Genomic DNA, 17,937 nt, shown 5'->3' on the forward strand with positions numbered 1-17,937 from the left:
AGAAGAATGGCATTTCTACCATAGATATAGTAATTACTATAGTTCAGCTGTGACATAAATATTTGCACATTCTCGATTATTCATATAGTAAGGATAAGGCTCCTCTAAACCAGGCTGAATCACTAACTTTTCTCTCTTGGCGAGGGAGGGACCGCGCTACCAATTTTGGCGCGTTTATCGCACACGCTGGCTGAATGTCTGCTGTTTTTTTAAAGATTTATTTTATAGACGCGCGGCATTCAGCGCACATAAACTTTTCGGATAATTTATTAATTCTCGAATAGTATATAGACGTTTTCACTTAAATAAAAATTTCGCGTATATTTTGTAAACATATTCAAAATAACTTATTCTTTAGATGTTTCAGTTTTGTTAGCAGACTAAAATAAATAAGATATGAATAAAAACTTTCAATAGTGTCAAATGGGGAAATAGTTAAAGCGTAGAGTGTACAAATAAATTTATCTTAATGACATTTTAACAAAAATTTCCATAAAAACACTAAATTCATACTAAAAAAATAACTTAAGAATATGTTGTCATTTTAGTTTGAGGTATATGGAAATAATTGTGCAAGACTCTGAAGAAACACTTTCTTTTAAATGTGTGAAATATTTCATAACATATATGGAAGAAGAAAGTACAGCATTCTGTGTTTTGGATGATTTTCACCAAATGTAATATAAATACGAACTAGAAACCGTAATAAAAAGTCCTTCCTCTCCAATCAGATCACCTTTGTGTTGCATTGTATTTGTAATACTTCTAAAAATCCAATTTTTACCTAAATTAAAAAACAGTTATTCCATAAAAGATAATAAATTTGAATGTATATAGAATGAATTTTGTAATTTGAGTTATGTTACAAAATAATTCCTAGTTTATATATTTTATACTAATAATTTAGATAAAACCTGTCCAATTTAAGAATGTGTGTTAACCACATTCTTAAATTGTAAAAGGACGACTTAACCCCACGTAATTCATTTCAAAGCATAAAATAGCTTATTTTCTAATATTCAAAATTTCTAATAGTCATAAAATAGCTTATTTCTATCTTTCATAAGCTTATTTTCTATTTTACACAGCAACAGCATTTTCATGCAGTCAAGGTTTTTTAATTGCTAGTTATTATACATAATACTTAATTTTTAACACATTCTTATTAGAAAGCATAACTAAGAAACTTCTTTTTAAAGCACCACAGTGATTGCAATGAATGTCGTTAAATTTACAAAAGTATTGAAGATATATTGAACAGCATTATAACAAGAAACTACTGTACAAAATATGTAAATTTAGCATAATTTCTTTTTTAGTATTTGCATAGTTTCCTCCAAATGAACCTTAATGGGAAGTTATCTTGCAAAAATTTAAAAGTATTAAAATGGCCTCTATTTAAGATGTAACTGCATTTATAATTATTTTGTAATTGTGAATAGATTATATTATTGCAATTAGATTATGCACTTACAACATAATTGCATAAAGTAATGAAATTAAGAGTTCACAGATACAATGTAATATAATTCAAATGCAATTATCTAAATTGTAATTATAATCACTTATTTAATACCACAATATTATTATAATCACAATGTAATTTAAATTGGGTACTATATTTGTATACCCTCCACTCAAATGGAGGTACTGATAAGCCTGGAAGTTATTATCAACAAAAAGCCTGTTCAGGACAGTTTGATGACAATTTCCACCGGGTGAAAAGTACATTCTTAAGCCCAGGCAAATCATGACAATAAAAATCATTTAGTCTCATGATTCACTATATTTCAAACCCTAAATTTGAATTCTGCACCAAATTATTTACCTATATTTTAACATACTTTATGAATTATTAGAAGCGATATGGCAAATATCTTCTAAAAATAACTGTAAAATATTTGTATCCATTAATTGATTCAGATACACACTTTTATTATTTAAGTATATCAAAATAACAGTTTCATGTTCCTGAAATACAAAAATTATGAAAAAAGTTAAAAGTAATATTCTTAGAAGCATATGATATTAGTCACCAGCTGCAAAATAGTTAATTTTTTGCCCTAAATACAAGTTTATTACACAGTAGTCAAATGTGTAACTTAATAACATGTTATATAAAAAATTAATGATAATAAGTTTATCAGAAATGAATTAATTCTGCAAACAAACTTTCTGCATTTGAAAATTTTCTACACCTGAGGGGAGAAAGAGATCTAGTAAAATTAGATTTATTATAACTTCAGTTGGACCAAATACCTTCTCTCTATATATATGCATCACTAAAGAAATTAATAAAATTATCATGCTTAAAAAACAGATGTACCATACCAGTTTTTTTCCCCTTGTTACCCTTTACATTGAGAAATAACAAACAGTACAATGCTGAAAAATACTATCCTTGAAATTTTGTTTAAATGAAGAAACACACACCATCTTTTTATTTAAGCATTACACTTCAAAAACAGATACACATACCAATTTATTTTCACTAGCCTTTATACTGATAACATGCCATATAAAAATGAAAAGAATTATCCTTGAAATTTAGATAAAATGAAGTAACACAATGGGAAAATTTATGCACATGGACAACTTTTCTCTATTGCATGTTGTCTGACATGATCCACAAGTGCCTAAAAATGTATCCAAAGAAACACATTTCAATATTAACAAAAAATTGTTTACAGATTAAAATTCATTTATTTCATACCAGTATTATAAAGATCATGCATGAAACAAATCTGCTTTCCCATACTTTTAAGTAAAACTTAACTGAAATTTTATACTGGAAAATATGCTATATTTCTATATATTAGAAACAAGAAAATAATACCATAATAATATACTCATAGCCTAGCAGAAAGTAACATATATAACATCAAACACAGAAATTTATATACTCGTAGCCTAGGAAAAAGTAATACATATTACATAAAACACATAAATTATTTAATATAAAACATACATACCTTCTAAAATTATTTTACTTTTTGTTTCTTATTGGCCGATGCTGATGAATATGAAACGTTATGGGCTCTTTTGTTGATAAGATGCTGTGTAAGGCCTTTGCATCTAGTAATAAAAAAATTATCAATAATTACTTTCTTAAGATTACAGCATTCTGGCATGGCCACATGCGTACATTTATCAATTATTCTTTCAACTAATTCTTTTGTGATGGCTGATTGTAAACGAAGGAGTACATCTTTACATTTTTGAAATTCTCGTTCAGCTTCCCTACATATTCGATACATTCCTGAAGAGATGACCTTCAGTCCACCTTTATTGCTGTGTTTTGTAAGAATTGTGCGATGCTCGGGTATGTCAGGTTCCAGCATGTCCTCTGAAATGGTCATAGCTGTTTTACAATTTTCACATATGCTTTTTTTTTTCAACAACTTATTATATATGGCTCCTGCGATGTAATGTATATCATTTTCTTCCACAGCTGGGGGCAAGTGACGTTTCACTGCCACTGCAGAAGAGGTAGATGGCACTACAGAATTGGAGATAGGATGCAAGACCTCCTTTCTGATAGCAACCTCTAATTCAGAAGCATCAAAGAGGCTGTGGTTACTTTCAGAACAATAATTTGGATTATTGATATCCGAAATGAACTGTGATAGGCACACTAATTTCAGTGCTCTCTTGGCCTGCAAAGCAGTAGGCTTTGCACCCGACTTTCGTCTAATCTGTGAAAAGGCATTTTCCAGCGCATCTTGTGTCAACCTGCCTGGTAAGAAAAATGTAAACCCCTCGGAAAATAATTCTTTTGAGAGTTTCACAACACTCAATGTGCTCATAATAATGCCAGTTTGAAATGGCTTCCATGCTTTTCCAAACTGAACAGTTTCAGTCACATGAATGAATTTCAATAAAATATTAAATTTCTCATCTTGATTTTTGATAGTGATGCCTTTTTTTGGATGCCTTGCAGTCATAATTGTAAACCATTCTGCTACAAGTCTCAGCCACCATGGAGAAGTTAATGCTTCTTTTGCAACTTGGTGTAAAATAACTGCTTTTTCAATAGCAGCAGCTGTTTTTACAGAAAACAATTGCACAGCAGATGCCACATTCATCGAGGAAAAGTGTGTTGGGATGAGATGAACTCTGTTCAAGTGATGTAGAGATCTCAGGGCAGCATCTGATTCTATCTCACTTCACCAGAGTCGTTTCACATACACTGAAGATACTATCCTCGATGGCAAGGCATGCTGCTGGCGAAATTCCTCTGGTAATATCATAATACTTGAAAGAAATGCATTTCTCATGTTTTTAATGAGATGTGGTACATCTGCAATACTGTGAATGAAAACATCAGGTCCTCCAATATTGTAATTTGTCTTCCTATCTGTCCTAGAGACAGATACATCCAATGACGACCACATTGCTCTGTTATTGCTTCCCATATCTGAAACAGAGGCTCTTACAGTTAAACCTATTTCTGTAGCTGCTACTACAGTTCTATGAATTAGATCTTTCATGTCAGAACCTGATGTTGAAGGCCCTGTTAATTCATTGGCAACAATCTGTTTCCATGATGTTTTAAGGCCTCTAAGCATTACAATAGTGTAATGCTTAGCAACTGCAGGTTTTCCTAACGTAACATTTCCAATGAATGACTTAGACGATGTATCAAAATCTTGATATGAAGCTATTTCCATTTCATCAACTAAAAGGCAGCAGTTCCTATCAAGAGCATCCAATGAATGAACTTTTGTCTTGAGGAAAAAAAACAAATTTTCTAAAATGCCGAAATTTATTTTTATTTCCCTAATTCTCCTGTTCAAGGTACTGTACGATGGTGCTGGATATCCAGTACTTCTGAGGTAATTATATCCATGTTTGCCCAAAGCAAATCTCATCTTCAGTCCTTTTATAATGGACTTTTCTGACCAGTTCCTTTTTGACTGCACAGCAAGGGCTCCTACTTGCTCATCGGACAAAAATGATGTCAATTTTGCATCTTTTTCTTGAAGCTGTTGCTCAAGGAATTCTATTTTTTTTAACAACTCTTCATTTGAAGCAGGTAGAGTTTCCTAAATTCAAAAAGAAATAGTAAACATGTTATGCTGTGATTATTTTTTTAAACAATGGTTGGATGAATTAATATATTTGTAATAACAATGATTTTTTCAACAATTTTTTTGGAGAATATTAAATAATTTACCACATCAGTATTTGGCTTAGGACATCTTACTTCTCTTATCCTCTTGTCAGTTACAGATGGTGGTGGATTTGGAATGCTAAAGAGTGTTGGTACTGCAGTTTTTCTTAGTTTTTTTCTATCTTTGCATAGTGACTCAAATTGAGATTCCTCAAAATGATCCTGTAAATACATAAAGTAATAAAAAAAAAAATACACAAAATAAATAAAAGTACAAAAAAAAACAAACCACACAGTGAGGTTGTGCCAAAGGCAGCAAGCATGAACTGTAAGTAAGTACAGGCAATAAATAAATATGCAGGTAATTAAATTAGGCCCAGTATTATAAAAAAGTGAAACAATAAACAAACCATGTCTAACATATCAGCAGCAGCATCTTGTAAGCTTGGACAGAATTTAATTATCCAATATTTATTTTTTGCCTATAATTTAAGGTGTTCTTTAGAACATTATCCAAAAATCAAATGAAGTAGTGTTTTGCTATAACATTAAAAACAACTAAAATAAAACTTTATATTTCTTGCTATAGTGCTCTTACAATAGATAAGAAAATAAGAGTTCACTACACCCAACTTTTAAGATACTAGGCCGATAAATACATTTATAATTAGAGCAGACTATGATTCTTGTTATAATTGTAGTAATGTTTATTGCTCTAACTGAAATATTTAATTTTTAATTCTCTAATCATTCAAAACATAGCCCTAATTTCGGAGCACAGTGCCAACATGCATTTTAAAAAGCATCAAGGCCAGTTTAAACGACTATTTTTTAAATTACATTGGCACAGACATATCCAATTAAAGTTATTAAAAACTCTAGAACGTAGTTCAGTAGCTTTCTGAATTTGTAGGCAATTTTTTATTTAGAGATGACAACACAAAATAACGCTTCAGAAAATATTATTTATCATGTATAAAAATCTGTTTTGTAACACAGATCAGTAATAACTGTTTATCAATGTCATGAGGATTTAATTTGAGGAGATCACATTCTTTAGAAGTATCAAATTCATGAAAGAATTTTGGCTTGGCCTTTGAAATTCATCATTACAGGCAGATTTATTTGATTGTTATGCATGCATTAAACACTACACATGCATTAAAAACACTACACATGCATTAAAAACACTACAATTATTTTTGAAAAGTACACATGCAGTTTCACAAGTTTTCTGTGCTTATTTGAATGTTCTGCATTCATTTCTAAATCTTTACTCTTATTATCTTTTTAAAATTGCCAAATTGTATAATACTGTGATTATAAATATATGGTACTTGCAATTATTGAAGTCAGATTATATATATTTTGTCTCATACTATTCAATTTATTCTATTGACTTCAGATGTCAATGTCAAAATTCTGGAAGTTATTTTAACCAAGAAACAGTAGTGGGCACCGTGCATAAGCAACTCATCTAACTTTTTAACAACAGTGATTATAAAATAAAGAAAAAAATTATATATCATTCCAACGATATTGCAACTATAGTATAATGTTACATATATCTTTAGCAAACATTCAGATTTTATCTTGACTTTCCAAATTATTATTTATTTTTTAATAAATTTCAATATGCTAATGATTTTCATGTTACATTAGTATAAATTCCACAATTAGCACAGGAAAACAAAATCTGCGCTTTATATTAGAAGAGAAATTTCTTTTCCACATTCAAATTCAGTATTTCAACATTGGCGATGTTTGGCGACGGGTACATTAACCCTAGACTAATTTAATTTTAGCTATTATTACAGAAATTAGCAGATACTCAGGTTATTGTACACAAGAATTTCAATTTACTTGCACATTATAAACATCAGAGAAGATATAAACTCTAAATGAAGGCGTAATTAACATTATACTTACTAAGCAAAGTTCAGCGCCTGGACCAGGTTTCCAATTGTCTCTTCGGCAATTATTTACCCATATTTTTCTTCTTTCTTCATTTTTAGGAAATTTTACCAATGTATGACCTTTCCGTGAATGATTTGAACAATTAATAGCTGCACATCCGCCCATTTTACACAAAAAAACACAAAAAATTGTTGCACCGTAACTACACAGCCGCCATTAAATCTCCCACTTGGGATCGCGAATGCCTGATGATTCAGCCTGGTATATAGGAGCCTTAAGTAAGGATTACTGTACGAATAATCGATAATGTACAAATATTTATGTCACAGTTTTATGTACTTTTTACATAATAATACGCCACGGGTTTTAGTATCTTGAAATATATTCTTAAATTTTAAATTATTAATATATTTATCATTTTTCAACATGTTAAGTTTCTGAGAAGCTGCATCTTTTAGAAATAGGACGACGTTGACAGACGTAACTCAGAACTTGGCAACAGTAAATTCCATTCACTTCTACTTCTACAATAATTTGTAAATATGTGGGGTGAATGAAGTGTAAAAAATTCTAATATAACTTTTCTCACAGTGAAGTTATAATTCGGTTATGATGTGGTGATTTGTTTATGGTTTCAGCTTTTCCGTTTCATGGCACGAAGGTTGGACTGGTAAGTATGCACTGATAAGTATATCTTGGTGGTATCATAATTAGATAAGCTTGTACGGAATGATTTTCAAGAAATGTACAGTAGGTAATGGGAATATGATATGAAATATTGATAAAAATTGCGAATGATTTTATTAGCGATGTATTTTTTACTGTTAGTTTGAATGTAAGGAAGAACAGTTGTTACGTGTTTTCCTAATATCCTGCTATAAAAATTTTGAAATTAAGGAAATTGGGACTCTTATGCAGCATTTTACGCACCTTGATTATTCTTAATTTTCCTTTGATATTCTTGCTTGAAAAGGGTTTCTTATGCAGAATTTTCGCTGTTGGATAATTGTGTATTATTTGTAATAAGTTATTTAAAGAGTTTAAAATTTAATTCGAAATATTTTATAAACTGTGTGCTAAAGAAATTTTACGTTTATCAGAATAGTTTTTGCTTTATATCTGTATTTATCAGGCAGTATAAAATACTCTTCTGAAAACAGAAATCACTGTAGATATTTGCTGTTTATTCATAGCATGTGAAGTAGAAAAAAAGATTAAATTTAGTGTCAATGAAAACCTTTCTGGTTAAGAGAACTCCTATCCCCATACTCGTTTTTTTTTTTTTTTTTTTTTTTTTTTTTTTTTTTTATAATTCCAGATGTAATTATAATTTAGGTTCTGAATTAAATATATGATACTGTTGATATGTCGAAGTCAGATAGCCTGTGAATATGAATTTTTTGTAAAATTCAGTGATTATTTTGCTATTTTTAATCAACAATTTATTTTCATCTTTTATAAAATAATACAGGTTGTACTATCATATGTATGTATGCAATTTTTAGATTAGATTATTTATTAAATTTAAAGCAGTTTATTCAGAATTATATTGATTCATTTTAGCAGCAGAAGAAATAATCGAATAGTCCAACAACAAGCATCTGTTTTGAATCCACCAGAGCCAGGTGCTGATCCTAACAATCGATGCTGTTGGGGTCGATTATGGTTTGTTCAGGACATCTGTGGAATCATTTGTGCAGTTTTGACATGGATGCTTGTTTTGTATGCAGAGTATGTGGTTGTGTTCATCATCCTGTTACCTTCTCCTCATCCCTATTATAGTGCTGTAAATTTTGTTGTGTTTCAATCTCTCGCATTCCTTGCCATCACTTCACATCTTCGGACTATGTTCTCTGACCCGGTAAGAATTTTCCTTTTTATTATCTTTTAGTCAGTTACTGATATGAATGCTTATTAAACTCCAGTTAATGCCTATCTTGATAGCCAACTTGTGTGATAATGGATTAACCCTCTGAGCAGCCAGGGTTTTCACTAAGAAAGCACTAATTTCTCAAAACTACTATGAGAACAAATTATTTTTTTGATTTTAATGTAAAAGCTCTCCTGGATTTTCATACCTGGATTTGTGTACTTTTGATATATTGCCTTGATTTTTTTGACGTGTTTTAATATGCACGTATATATACATTCTTGCAGATATCACAAAATATATTTTAGGCCGTATATATATATATATATATGGCCTTGCCGCTTAGAGGGTTAAGCAAAAATAACTTTTTTTAGCAATGTAAGTTCATATATTTCCTATAGCAGATAGACATATATGATTCAGCTAAACTATTTTTAGAAAATAATTAATCGTTTTATAGATGCTACACTTAAGTATTGTATCAAAAAACTAAATACTGTAAATATGTGATGTTCTAATAACAAAAAGGTATTGTCATTATGTTAATAATCATGATGTTATTGTATATTAAAATTTTTCGTGCTTGCCTGAATTTAATATGTTAAATTTTCTCCTAATTATGCATATACAAATAGTTTATTAGAAAAAAGATTTTTTTAATAGTTTGTCAGTTATCTCTAAAATTAAGTTTTTTGGTATGTGGTTGCCAGTAATGTTGACAAAGAAATTCTTAATATAAAAATTTGATGAAGGTAATTAATAAAAATTACCTTACAATCCTAATTACTTTAAACTAAATCATTGCTAATAACAATTTTCCCAATAATACCAAATTCCTTTCCACCTTACATTTACAACAATGCATAAAAATAATATCCTCAAATAATTAAAAATACTAACTTACCTAATCTTCTTCAGAATCTTGATTACGTGGCGGATACACTTTTCTTCCTTCTGTTTCAGAATCTTTAAAATCATACTTATCTTTCAAAGCAAGATACCAGGTAAAATAAATAACATAATAAAACATCTTTATTTCTCTCTCGCACAACCTTAAAAAACATTTATTACTATCCTTTTCAATACCACTAAATACCCATTTCAAATTCACTTTAGTTACGGCCATGGGATCCAAAAATTCACAAACACTATTTCACACAACACAGAATAAAGCCAAATACAAAATTGCCAGATTTGTTCCCGATTAAAGAACAGTAATTCGTCCATTAATATCACATGACATATCCCATGATCTCTCATTTCCCCTACACAAAATAATGCGTAATCGGAACTGAGTACTGCTCACATTATTACCAAAGTCCCAGGTAGTAACCTTTATCGCCTCCAAAATGTCGCCAAACTATCAGTTACCATATTGTAAAGATCAACCCAATACACATGCCATAGCCACAAATTTTTGGCACATTAATTGTGCCTTTGGTTAAAAATATATTTATGGGTGCCGCTTGGCAAAAAATTGGCGAGTTTTTTCGGTACATGGATAATGAGTTTGTGCAATTCTTAGAATTGTTATTTTGGCTTGTGTAGCAGCGATTTTTGCGCTAAAAATCATCACTACACAAAGACAAAATAACAAATCAAAGAACTGCATAAACTCGGTATCCATGTACACATCGACCTATTTTTCATTTAAAAAAAAAATCGGAGAATTGCACAAACTAGGCATTGCACACTCTCTTGACTTTGACCATGTACACATCGATCTATAATCACTTAAAAAGTCAAAGGAGCAGCCAACAAAAAATTTATTATCTCAATAAACTGCATTTTAAATCAATGAAACAACATAAAAAAGGAAATTCATCTTTGCACTACACAAAGGAAATATCCACTTAACTTATTTACGAATTAACATGTCTTCAGTCAAATAAAATTCCTTAACAGCATCCTAAAATTATCTGAACTAGAATCTGTATATTGGCATCACCACATAAATTCACAAAAAGTAAGAGTAAAAAATATATTTACGGGGGTACCCCTTGGCAAAAATTGGCTATTTTTGGTGGTACATGGATACCAAGTTTGTGAAATTCTTGACTTGTTATTTTGGCTTGTGATTTTGCGCCAAAATAATGAGACAAAGAATTACACAAACTCGGTATCCATGTACAACGACCTATTTTCACTTGAAAAAAATCGGAGAATTGCACAAACTTGGCATTGCATACTGCCTTGACTTTAACCATGTAAAAATCGGAGAATTGCACAAAGTAGGCATTGTGCACTCCCTTGACTTTCTCCATGTACCCATCGAACTATATTCACTTAAAAAGTCAGAAAAGCAGCCAACAAAAATATGTATACAGTCAAAAGTCGTTAACCCGGACTTCGGCGATTCCGGATTATAGATCATCAGTTTAAATCTCGTAAGATGGCATGCAGAAATTCTAAAATTAAAAATATGAAACCGTAATTTATGAAATAAAGAACAATTATGATCTAAAGGGTATATATTATGCGCAGTAGTCAAGGTCTTACGCGCACGCGTAAAATCCCTGTGCGCATGTGCCAAAGCGGCGCATGTGCAGAAAGTTTTTAGCTTTGAGGTCCGGATTATAGATCATTCCGGATTATGGGTGTCCGAATTAACGACTTTTGACTGTATAATCTCATTAAACTACATTTTAAATGAAACAATGAAATAACATAAAAAAGGAAATTAATCTTTGCACTCCGAAAGGAAATATCTACTTACCTTATTTACGAATTACCATATCTTCAGTCAAACAAAATTCCTTAACAGCATCCAAAAACTTCCTAAAATTATATGAACAAGAATCTGTGTATTGGCATCGCCACATAAATTCACAAAATAAGAGTAAAAAATATCCTCTGTAGCACTGTTTACCGTCCGATGTTCGACCATAAGCATTTTCTTCCTACAAACAGGACACTTAATAATGTAAGTAAACCTTCATTTACACACCAGTCAAGTAATGCTCTTTTTCCCTTTCTTTTCAAATTGTACAGAAACTTCAAATTAATCTTACTACATTTAGGCGTTCTACCGTCTAAACCATAAAACAGGCAATGTACTTCCTAAATAACACACACCACAAGTCCTTACAAATCTTTTCCATTATTCAAAATTCACTGCAGTCACGCAACCGATTACATCATAATAGGGTTTCCATTACATTCAACTACTCAGGTTACCATAAATGAAACAACAACTTGGTGATAAATGAAACGACAACTGTGGGATAATACAAGGGGCACCCTTCAATCTACTCTAATCCTGCCTTTTCAACAACAATTAGATTTCTGATATTATTGTGGCAGGAAGAGAACAGAGGTAGAAGCAAAGTATGTAGTTATTTCAGTATTGGAAGCTTATTAGGAGAAATTGTTTAAGTTTATGTTTTGAATCATCTATGTCATCGTCATTATATAAAAGTCATATGATATGGATTACTGTAGAAATAATGCAGTCGAGAAAAAATTATTATTTTTAGAGGATGGAGAGGGTAATACCTAAATTAAAGTGAGGACTTAAGAAGCTACTGTGCCCAATCTAGAATGTTAATTTTGAGATAGCCAGTTATTTTTAAAACAGCTATCGTATTTTGTCATATCTTAGATATCCCTCCCCTTTCAAACGAAAGGTCAGAAGAGCTTGGGTGGCAAACAAGGATGGGCGAAGCAAGGGAAAGTTTAGTATATGAGGAAAGACATGAAGTAGCATCAAGTACATAGCCGGTAGATTTGCCTATGCACTGTCCTTATTCATGACCTTTCTCATACATAGATTATGTAATACTTAAACACCTAATTTACAATTATTGCAATAACAATATAATTTCTAAATAAACTAACTAATAAATTCAGACAAATATAATTTTAAAAGTCCTTAATTCTTTTGAAAAAATTCCAATGTCTTTTTGAATTTTCAACGAAAATTGTTTGAGAAGTCTTTTTATGAAAATAGTTCCACCAGGTAAATGTTCACGTACTTTCATAAAGTTCTTAAGTTCACTAAAAGTCTTTCAAAGTAAATGTTAACATTTTTTTCATAAAGTAAATGTTCACTAAAATGTCTGAAATTTTTGTTAATGAAAATGTTTCCATTATAATACAGAGTGAGTAGTGAGCTTTCACATTCATTATATAAAATTAAGTCTGAAATTTAAGATAAATAACTTGCATAATCAAGTTAAAGTCTTTTAAATTTTGCAAAAATGTAATTAAATATTACCCAACAATAAGGAAAAAGAAAAAATTATTTTTAAAATTTTAGTGTGTGTGGTAGCATTTCTGTGCTAAACTATAGTTGGAGGATCGTGACTTGTAAAGAATATAGAAAAACCCAAGTCAGTCTCATGGTCATAGTTGAATGTCCTAACTAATAAAAATAAGAATACATTTTAGGGGGATTTTAAGAGTGTCCCTAGGGGAGCAGCGGGTTGTGCTATCACTTCCTATATCCTCTCTAAAGAGAGGACACAAGAAGTAATACAGATAGTGTGAAACCTAGTGTCAAAAAAAGAAATAAAAATGTTCATCTTTGTATGAAAGATCTGGTAGTGGAGTTTTCCCTCTCCTCTTCTTCTTGGCTATAGGGAACATACACAGCAAATTTTGAGCAGAAATATTCTGGGAAGAAAAAAAAGGCAGGATGAGACAGGAGCCAGACTGGGAAAGGTCAAGATTCTGAAAAATATTTGTCATACTTTGTCATAGTTCATCTTTATCTGAAAAATCTGATGGTGGAGTTTTTCCTTTCCTCCTCTTCTGGGCTATAGGAGACATACACAGCAAATTTTGAGCGGAAATATTCTGGGAAGGAAAAAAAGGCAGAATGGGAAAAATAATTTGTCACAGGGTTTAAAGTCTAAATCAGATATTAAATGTCATAATTAGGAAAAAAAATTTAAAGCAGAAATTTTGGAAAATTAAAAATAAATTAATTTTGGACATAGACAGGAATTCTAATAGATAATTTAAATTCACTATCTGAATTAAAAGGTCTAAGTGTGGTGGAATGAAAAATTTCTGATTTCTTTTTAGTTACAGGATTAGGTTCATCGTTTTCAAAAGTAACTTCAGAATATTGTTTTAAAATTTTGTAAGGACCTGAAAAAGGAGAAGAGATTTTATGGGTATTAGGATATTGAAATTCTTCATATATTATTAAATCAACTATTTTGAAATTACTGGGTTTATAATGAGTATCATATCCTTCTTTGTTTACATTATCATAATCATCAGACCTTTTTTGGGCACGTTTTCTAGCTTCTTCAGATGGTGGATGTACTTCTTCATTTTGAAGTAAGGAATCATAAGGAATTTTTCTATACATTAAATATGATGGTGGGAATTTTGCTACAGAATGAGGAGTATTATTATATTCTTCAGTTACCTGGGGTAATAATTTCGTCCATGCTATATTACCTTGATAAGAATTTAGTTTATATTTTAGCCTAGTTATAATTGTCTGATTAATTCGTTCAACTTTACCATTAGTTTAGGGTCTATTTGCAGTAGTTAATAATTGTTTTACATTATTAAGATTCCTTAAAAAGTGCTTAAATTTTGAATATGTAAAAGCAGCATTCCTATCACTTAAAATTTTCTTTGGCACTTGAATTTGAAAAATTTGCCTTAAACAATTTATATAAGTAACAGTAGTTGCACTTTTAGAAGCAAAAGTCCAGATATACCTAATAGCATGTTCAATTATAATGTGAATATATTTGGTACTTTTCTGTTTTGCCAGCGCAAATGATAAAGTTGCCAATAATGGTGCAACTGATGCCAAACGGAATATCTTCACATGTAACCTTTTACGCTTCATTTTCAAAACAAGTTGCAGCCATTTCTTATCAGATTGATTGTTTCTTTCAGTACTGACATACAATTACATAGAATTTTTACAAGCTAGTTAAATTTTATGCCCTAAGAACATTCGCGTTAATTAAGTCAATTAGGATGCAATCACACTGCTCACCCAAAGACGAAAATATAGTAAAGGCAAAATCAAGGGTTAAATTCATCAATTCTAATGAGAATGCCCTAGCTAAGTAAAGCACTGCGGTTTTACATAATTTCTGATTAAGCTATTCGTATGAATTGAAATAATTCTTGCATTTAAACTTGTATTCCAAATTAAGATTTAACTTGAAATTAATGTACATAATTACTGAGAGAATTAGATTTTTGTAGCCTAGTTTACGTGAGATGAGATCACTTGGGGCCACGTGATATGAACCAGCGAATCAGGCTGTTGAACCATGAAAGTAGTAAATTCTTAAATTAATGTCTTTTTACAAATTGTCTTTATTTAATGGCTTTTTAAAAAATTTTAAACCATATTAAAATGTTTATACCTTCAAAATAAAAAATTCTTAGAACTAACATTTGTTAACATTTTTTATGTGTATACTGCATGCTGTCGCCAACAAAGTCTGCTTAGCGAGATTTGTGCCGTTGAAAAGGAAAAGTACCATATATTTTTTAGTAGAATTATAATAATATAATCCACCAACAGTTTAAAGACCATCAAAATAACCTACTACCTGTAGGATATTTAATATTTTTAAGCCAAACTAGAGTAGCATGATTGGTAAGCGCAGCGAAATGATTACCATGTGAATAATAATAAAATTTTTCTATGACATCAGTAATTGCTTAACACTCTAATTCAGTAATTGCATAATTTTGTTCATAAGACCTTAATTTCCTATAATGAAAAGCAATGGGATGTAGGTTACCATCTGGATGGTCTTGTTTTAAAATTTCACCAACATCTTCTTTAGATGTTGGTGCAATTTTAATTTTCTTTAGATGTGTCTACAAATACATGACAAGGGTATTTTGGATTAAACAAAGTTAAAATAGGCCTTGAAATTAATGCAGCCTTTAAATTTTGAAAAGCTATTTGACATTCAGTAGTCCACATATAAGGAGTACCTTTTTTTAATAGGTTTGTTAAAGGAGCTCTAATTTTAGTATAATTTTGAATAAATTTATGATATACATTAATATTTCCTAAAAATCTTTGCAACTCTTTGACATTTTTGGGGGGTTGCAATTTCTTAATAACCTCTACATTTGCATTACTGGGCTGGTACTTACCTGCTTGAATTTCATATCCTAGAAAATTTATTTTTTCTTTAGCAAAATTACATTTAGATTGTTTTAATTTTATGTTTTCTTTTTCACATATATCAAATATTATTTTAAGATGCTTTAAATGTTCATCAAAATTTGGAGAAAATACTATAATATCATCGAAATAATTTAAAGCAAATTGAATCTGATATTTGTTTAAAATTTGTCTAAGAGCTCTTTGAAAAACAGCTGGGGAATTCTTCCAACCAAAAGGTAGTCTAGTAAACTCATAAAGTCCAAAATGTGTAGTAAATGCTAATTTTTCAGTATCTTTTTCATTTAATTTTATATGCCAATAGCCTGATGTTAAACCCAATGTAGAGAAAATTTTTGCATTTGTTAATTGATCTAATACGGCATCAATTCTAGGAATGGCTCAGAATCAGTTTTTGTAATTTGATTAAGCTTTCTGTAAGCAATACACAAGCTAGTTTTTGCCTGTTAATCACGCTTATAAGCTAAAGTTACAGGAGAAGCATAAGGACAGGAAGAAGGTTTAATTATTCCAGCATTTAACAACTCATCTATTTGCTTCTTAATTTCACTATCATCTTTAGGAGATGCTCAATATGGTCTATAGGCTATTGGTAATTCAGAAGTTAGTACAACTCTGGGGGGGGGTGTTCAATCTTTATACAACCAACATCATATTTAATTTTAGAAAATATATGATTATAACTATTCAACAATTTTTGTAATTTACTGTCGGAATTTGCACTATTTTCAGACAGAAATGTTCAGAATAATATAGAAAATAGTTCAGAAATGACATGTGCATGTGATAGTGTACACAGAAGGCACCAGAAATGAAAATAAGCCTCACAATGCTGATGATCCTGATGGAATTCTGAATATTCTAGAAGGCTCATGGCATGTCTGAAACTTCCCCAGCAGCTACTACAATGCATATAACCACTTCCTAGGCACTACCCGCCTGTCAGTAAGGATGTGATACATCTCTGCAGTTAAACTGATATACACGTCCCTTTCAATGCAAATTTCTTATCATTACAAAAGTAAATATCACTTCAGATATGTATTTATACCATTTTCTGTGGTAGTCTGATCTGATTTCTGATCTTCAAATTTGTTTACAAATGAGTATGTATGCCTAAATGTATCTCAGTGGAGACAAGTTTTGTAAACAACAAACTTCTAAAAAGTCTTCGCAAAAACTTTACAAAGGAGCTAATGGAAACTCATTTGTGAAGATTAGATATGGTATTATTCAAAAATTTCAAACTTCTGTAATCAGTTTTGGGAGGAGGTTATTATAGCATTGCAATCTCAAAAGGAATTTTGGGTGTTGCAGCATTTTGACTGTGCAAATTGGCAGTGGCTTAGCTTTTGTAGGGTTATGAACTTTAATATATCAACATTACTTTTATAAAATAAAAATTTTATTTTTAATTAAATCTAGTATTTGTTTTATTATCTGTCAGAAAGAGATGCTATAGTTGCCAGTAATTTTGGCAGTGTTTTGAGTAACAATCATTTTTATGCTTCCGAAATAACAGTGATAGTCTTGCATGAATTTGAACATTCAAAATTTTCCAGGAGTATTCCGAATTCTCTAAAATTTTCAGATTCTAATTTGTTTCTAATTTTCTATATATTTTTGTATATTGAATAAAGTAATAATAAAAGCTCAAAAAAATTAATTGCACTTAAGTTTGGTGATTCATAAAATCAAACAAAATATTACAGGTTTAAAAAAATGCACTAATTAATGAAAACCTGTTTCAACAGGTATATGGCTGTAACAGAAGGGCATGTGTTTTGGCAAGATAATGCTCATTTTGGTTAGTATCTTACCTACGGGGGGGGGGAGGAGAACAACTACCTTAAAATCTGTATTTTTACTAAGTTTGCATCTTGTAGTAATATATCTGTCTGTTTTTTTAAA

General features: G+C 30.6%; 2 protein-coding genes across 4 annotated transcripts in view; one reads left to right on the forward strand and one right to left on the reverse strand.

The window, feature by feature from the left end:
* Nucleotides 1-2,463: 2,463 nt before the first annotated feature.
* LOC118194010 (uncharacterized) lies at nucleotides 2,464-4,085 on the reverse strand. Its single transcript, XM_085822177.1, has 2 exons — nucleotides 2,973-4,085; nucleotides 2,464-2,636 (listed from the first exon to the last, which is right to left on the reverse strand). The coding sequence occupies exon 1, from the start codon at nucleotides 4,083-4,085 to the stop codon at nucleotides 2,982-2,984; it is 1,104 nt and encodes a 367-aa protein (XP_085678303.1). The 3' UTR covers nucleotides 2,464-2,636; nucleotides 2,973-2,981.
* Nucleotides 4,086-7,508: 3,423 nt separating this feature from the next.
* The window catches only part of LOC118193997 (palmitoyltransferase ZDHHC3), a 42,727-nt gene continuing 32,298 nt past the window's right edge, over nucleotides 7,509-17,937 (forward strand). Inside the window, exons 1-2 of one of the 3 annotated variants that reach the window (XM_035365178.2) lie at nucleotides 7,509-7,700; nucleotides 8,597-8,891. In XM_035365178.2, the coding sequence (XP_035221069.1) occupies nucleotides 7,681-7,700; nucleotides 8,597-8,891 (315 nt within the window). In that variant the 5' untranslated portion in view covers nucleotides 7,509-7,680. Of the gene's footprint in view, nucleotides 7,701-7,758; nucleotides 7,785-8,593; nucleotides 8,892-17,937 lie in introns of those variants that run through there. The other 2 variants (XM_035365172.2, XM_085822178.1) reach the window with 2 other exon arrangements.

This window comes from Stegodyphus dumicola, chromosome 8 (genome assembly GCF_044657685.1).
Source record: "Stegodyphus dumicola isolate Sdum_Otavi_A_Nest chromosome 8, ASM4465768v1".
Taxonomy (NCBI): Eukaryota; Metazoa; Arthropoda; class Arachnida; order Araneae; family Eresidae; genus Stegodyphus; species Stegodyphus dumicola.

Bases quoted from the DNA above. Each gene is read 5' to 3' on its own strand.
- LOC118194010 (XM_085822177.1), bottom strand. From the start codon at position 4,085: ATGAATGTGGCATCTGCTGTGCAATTGTTTTCTGTAAAAACAGCTGCT.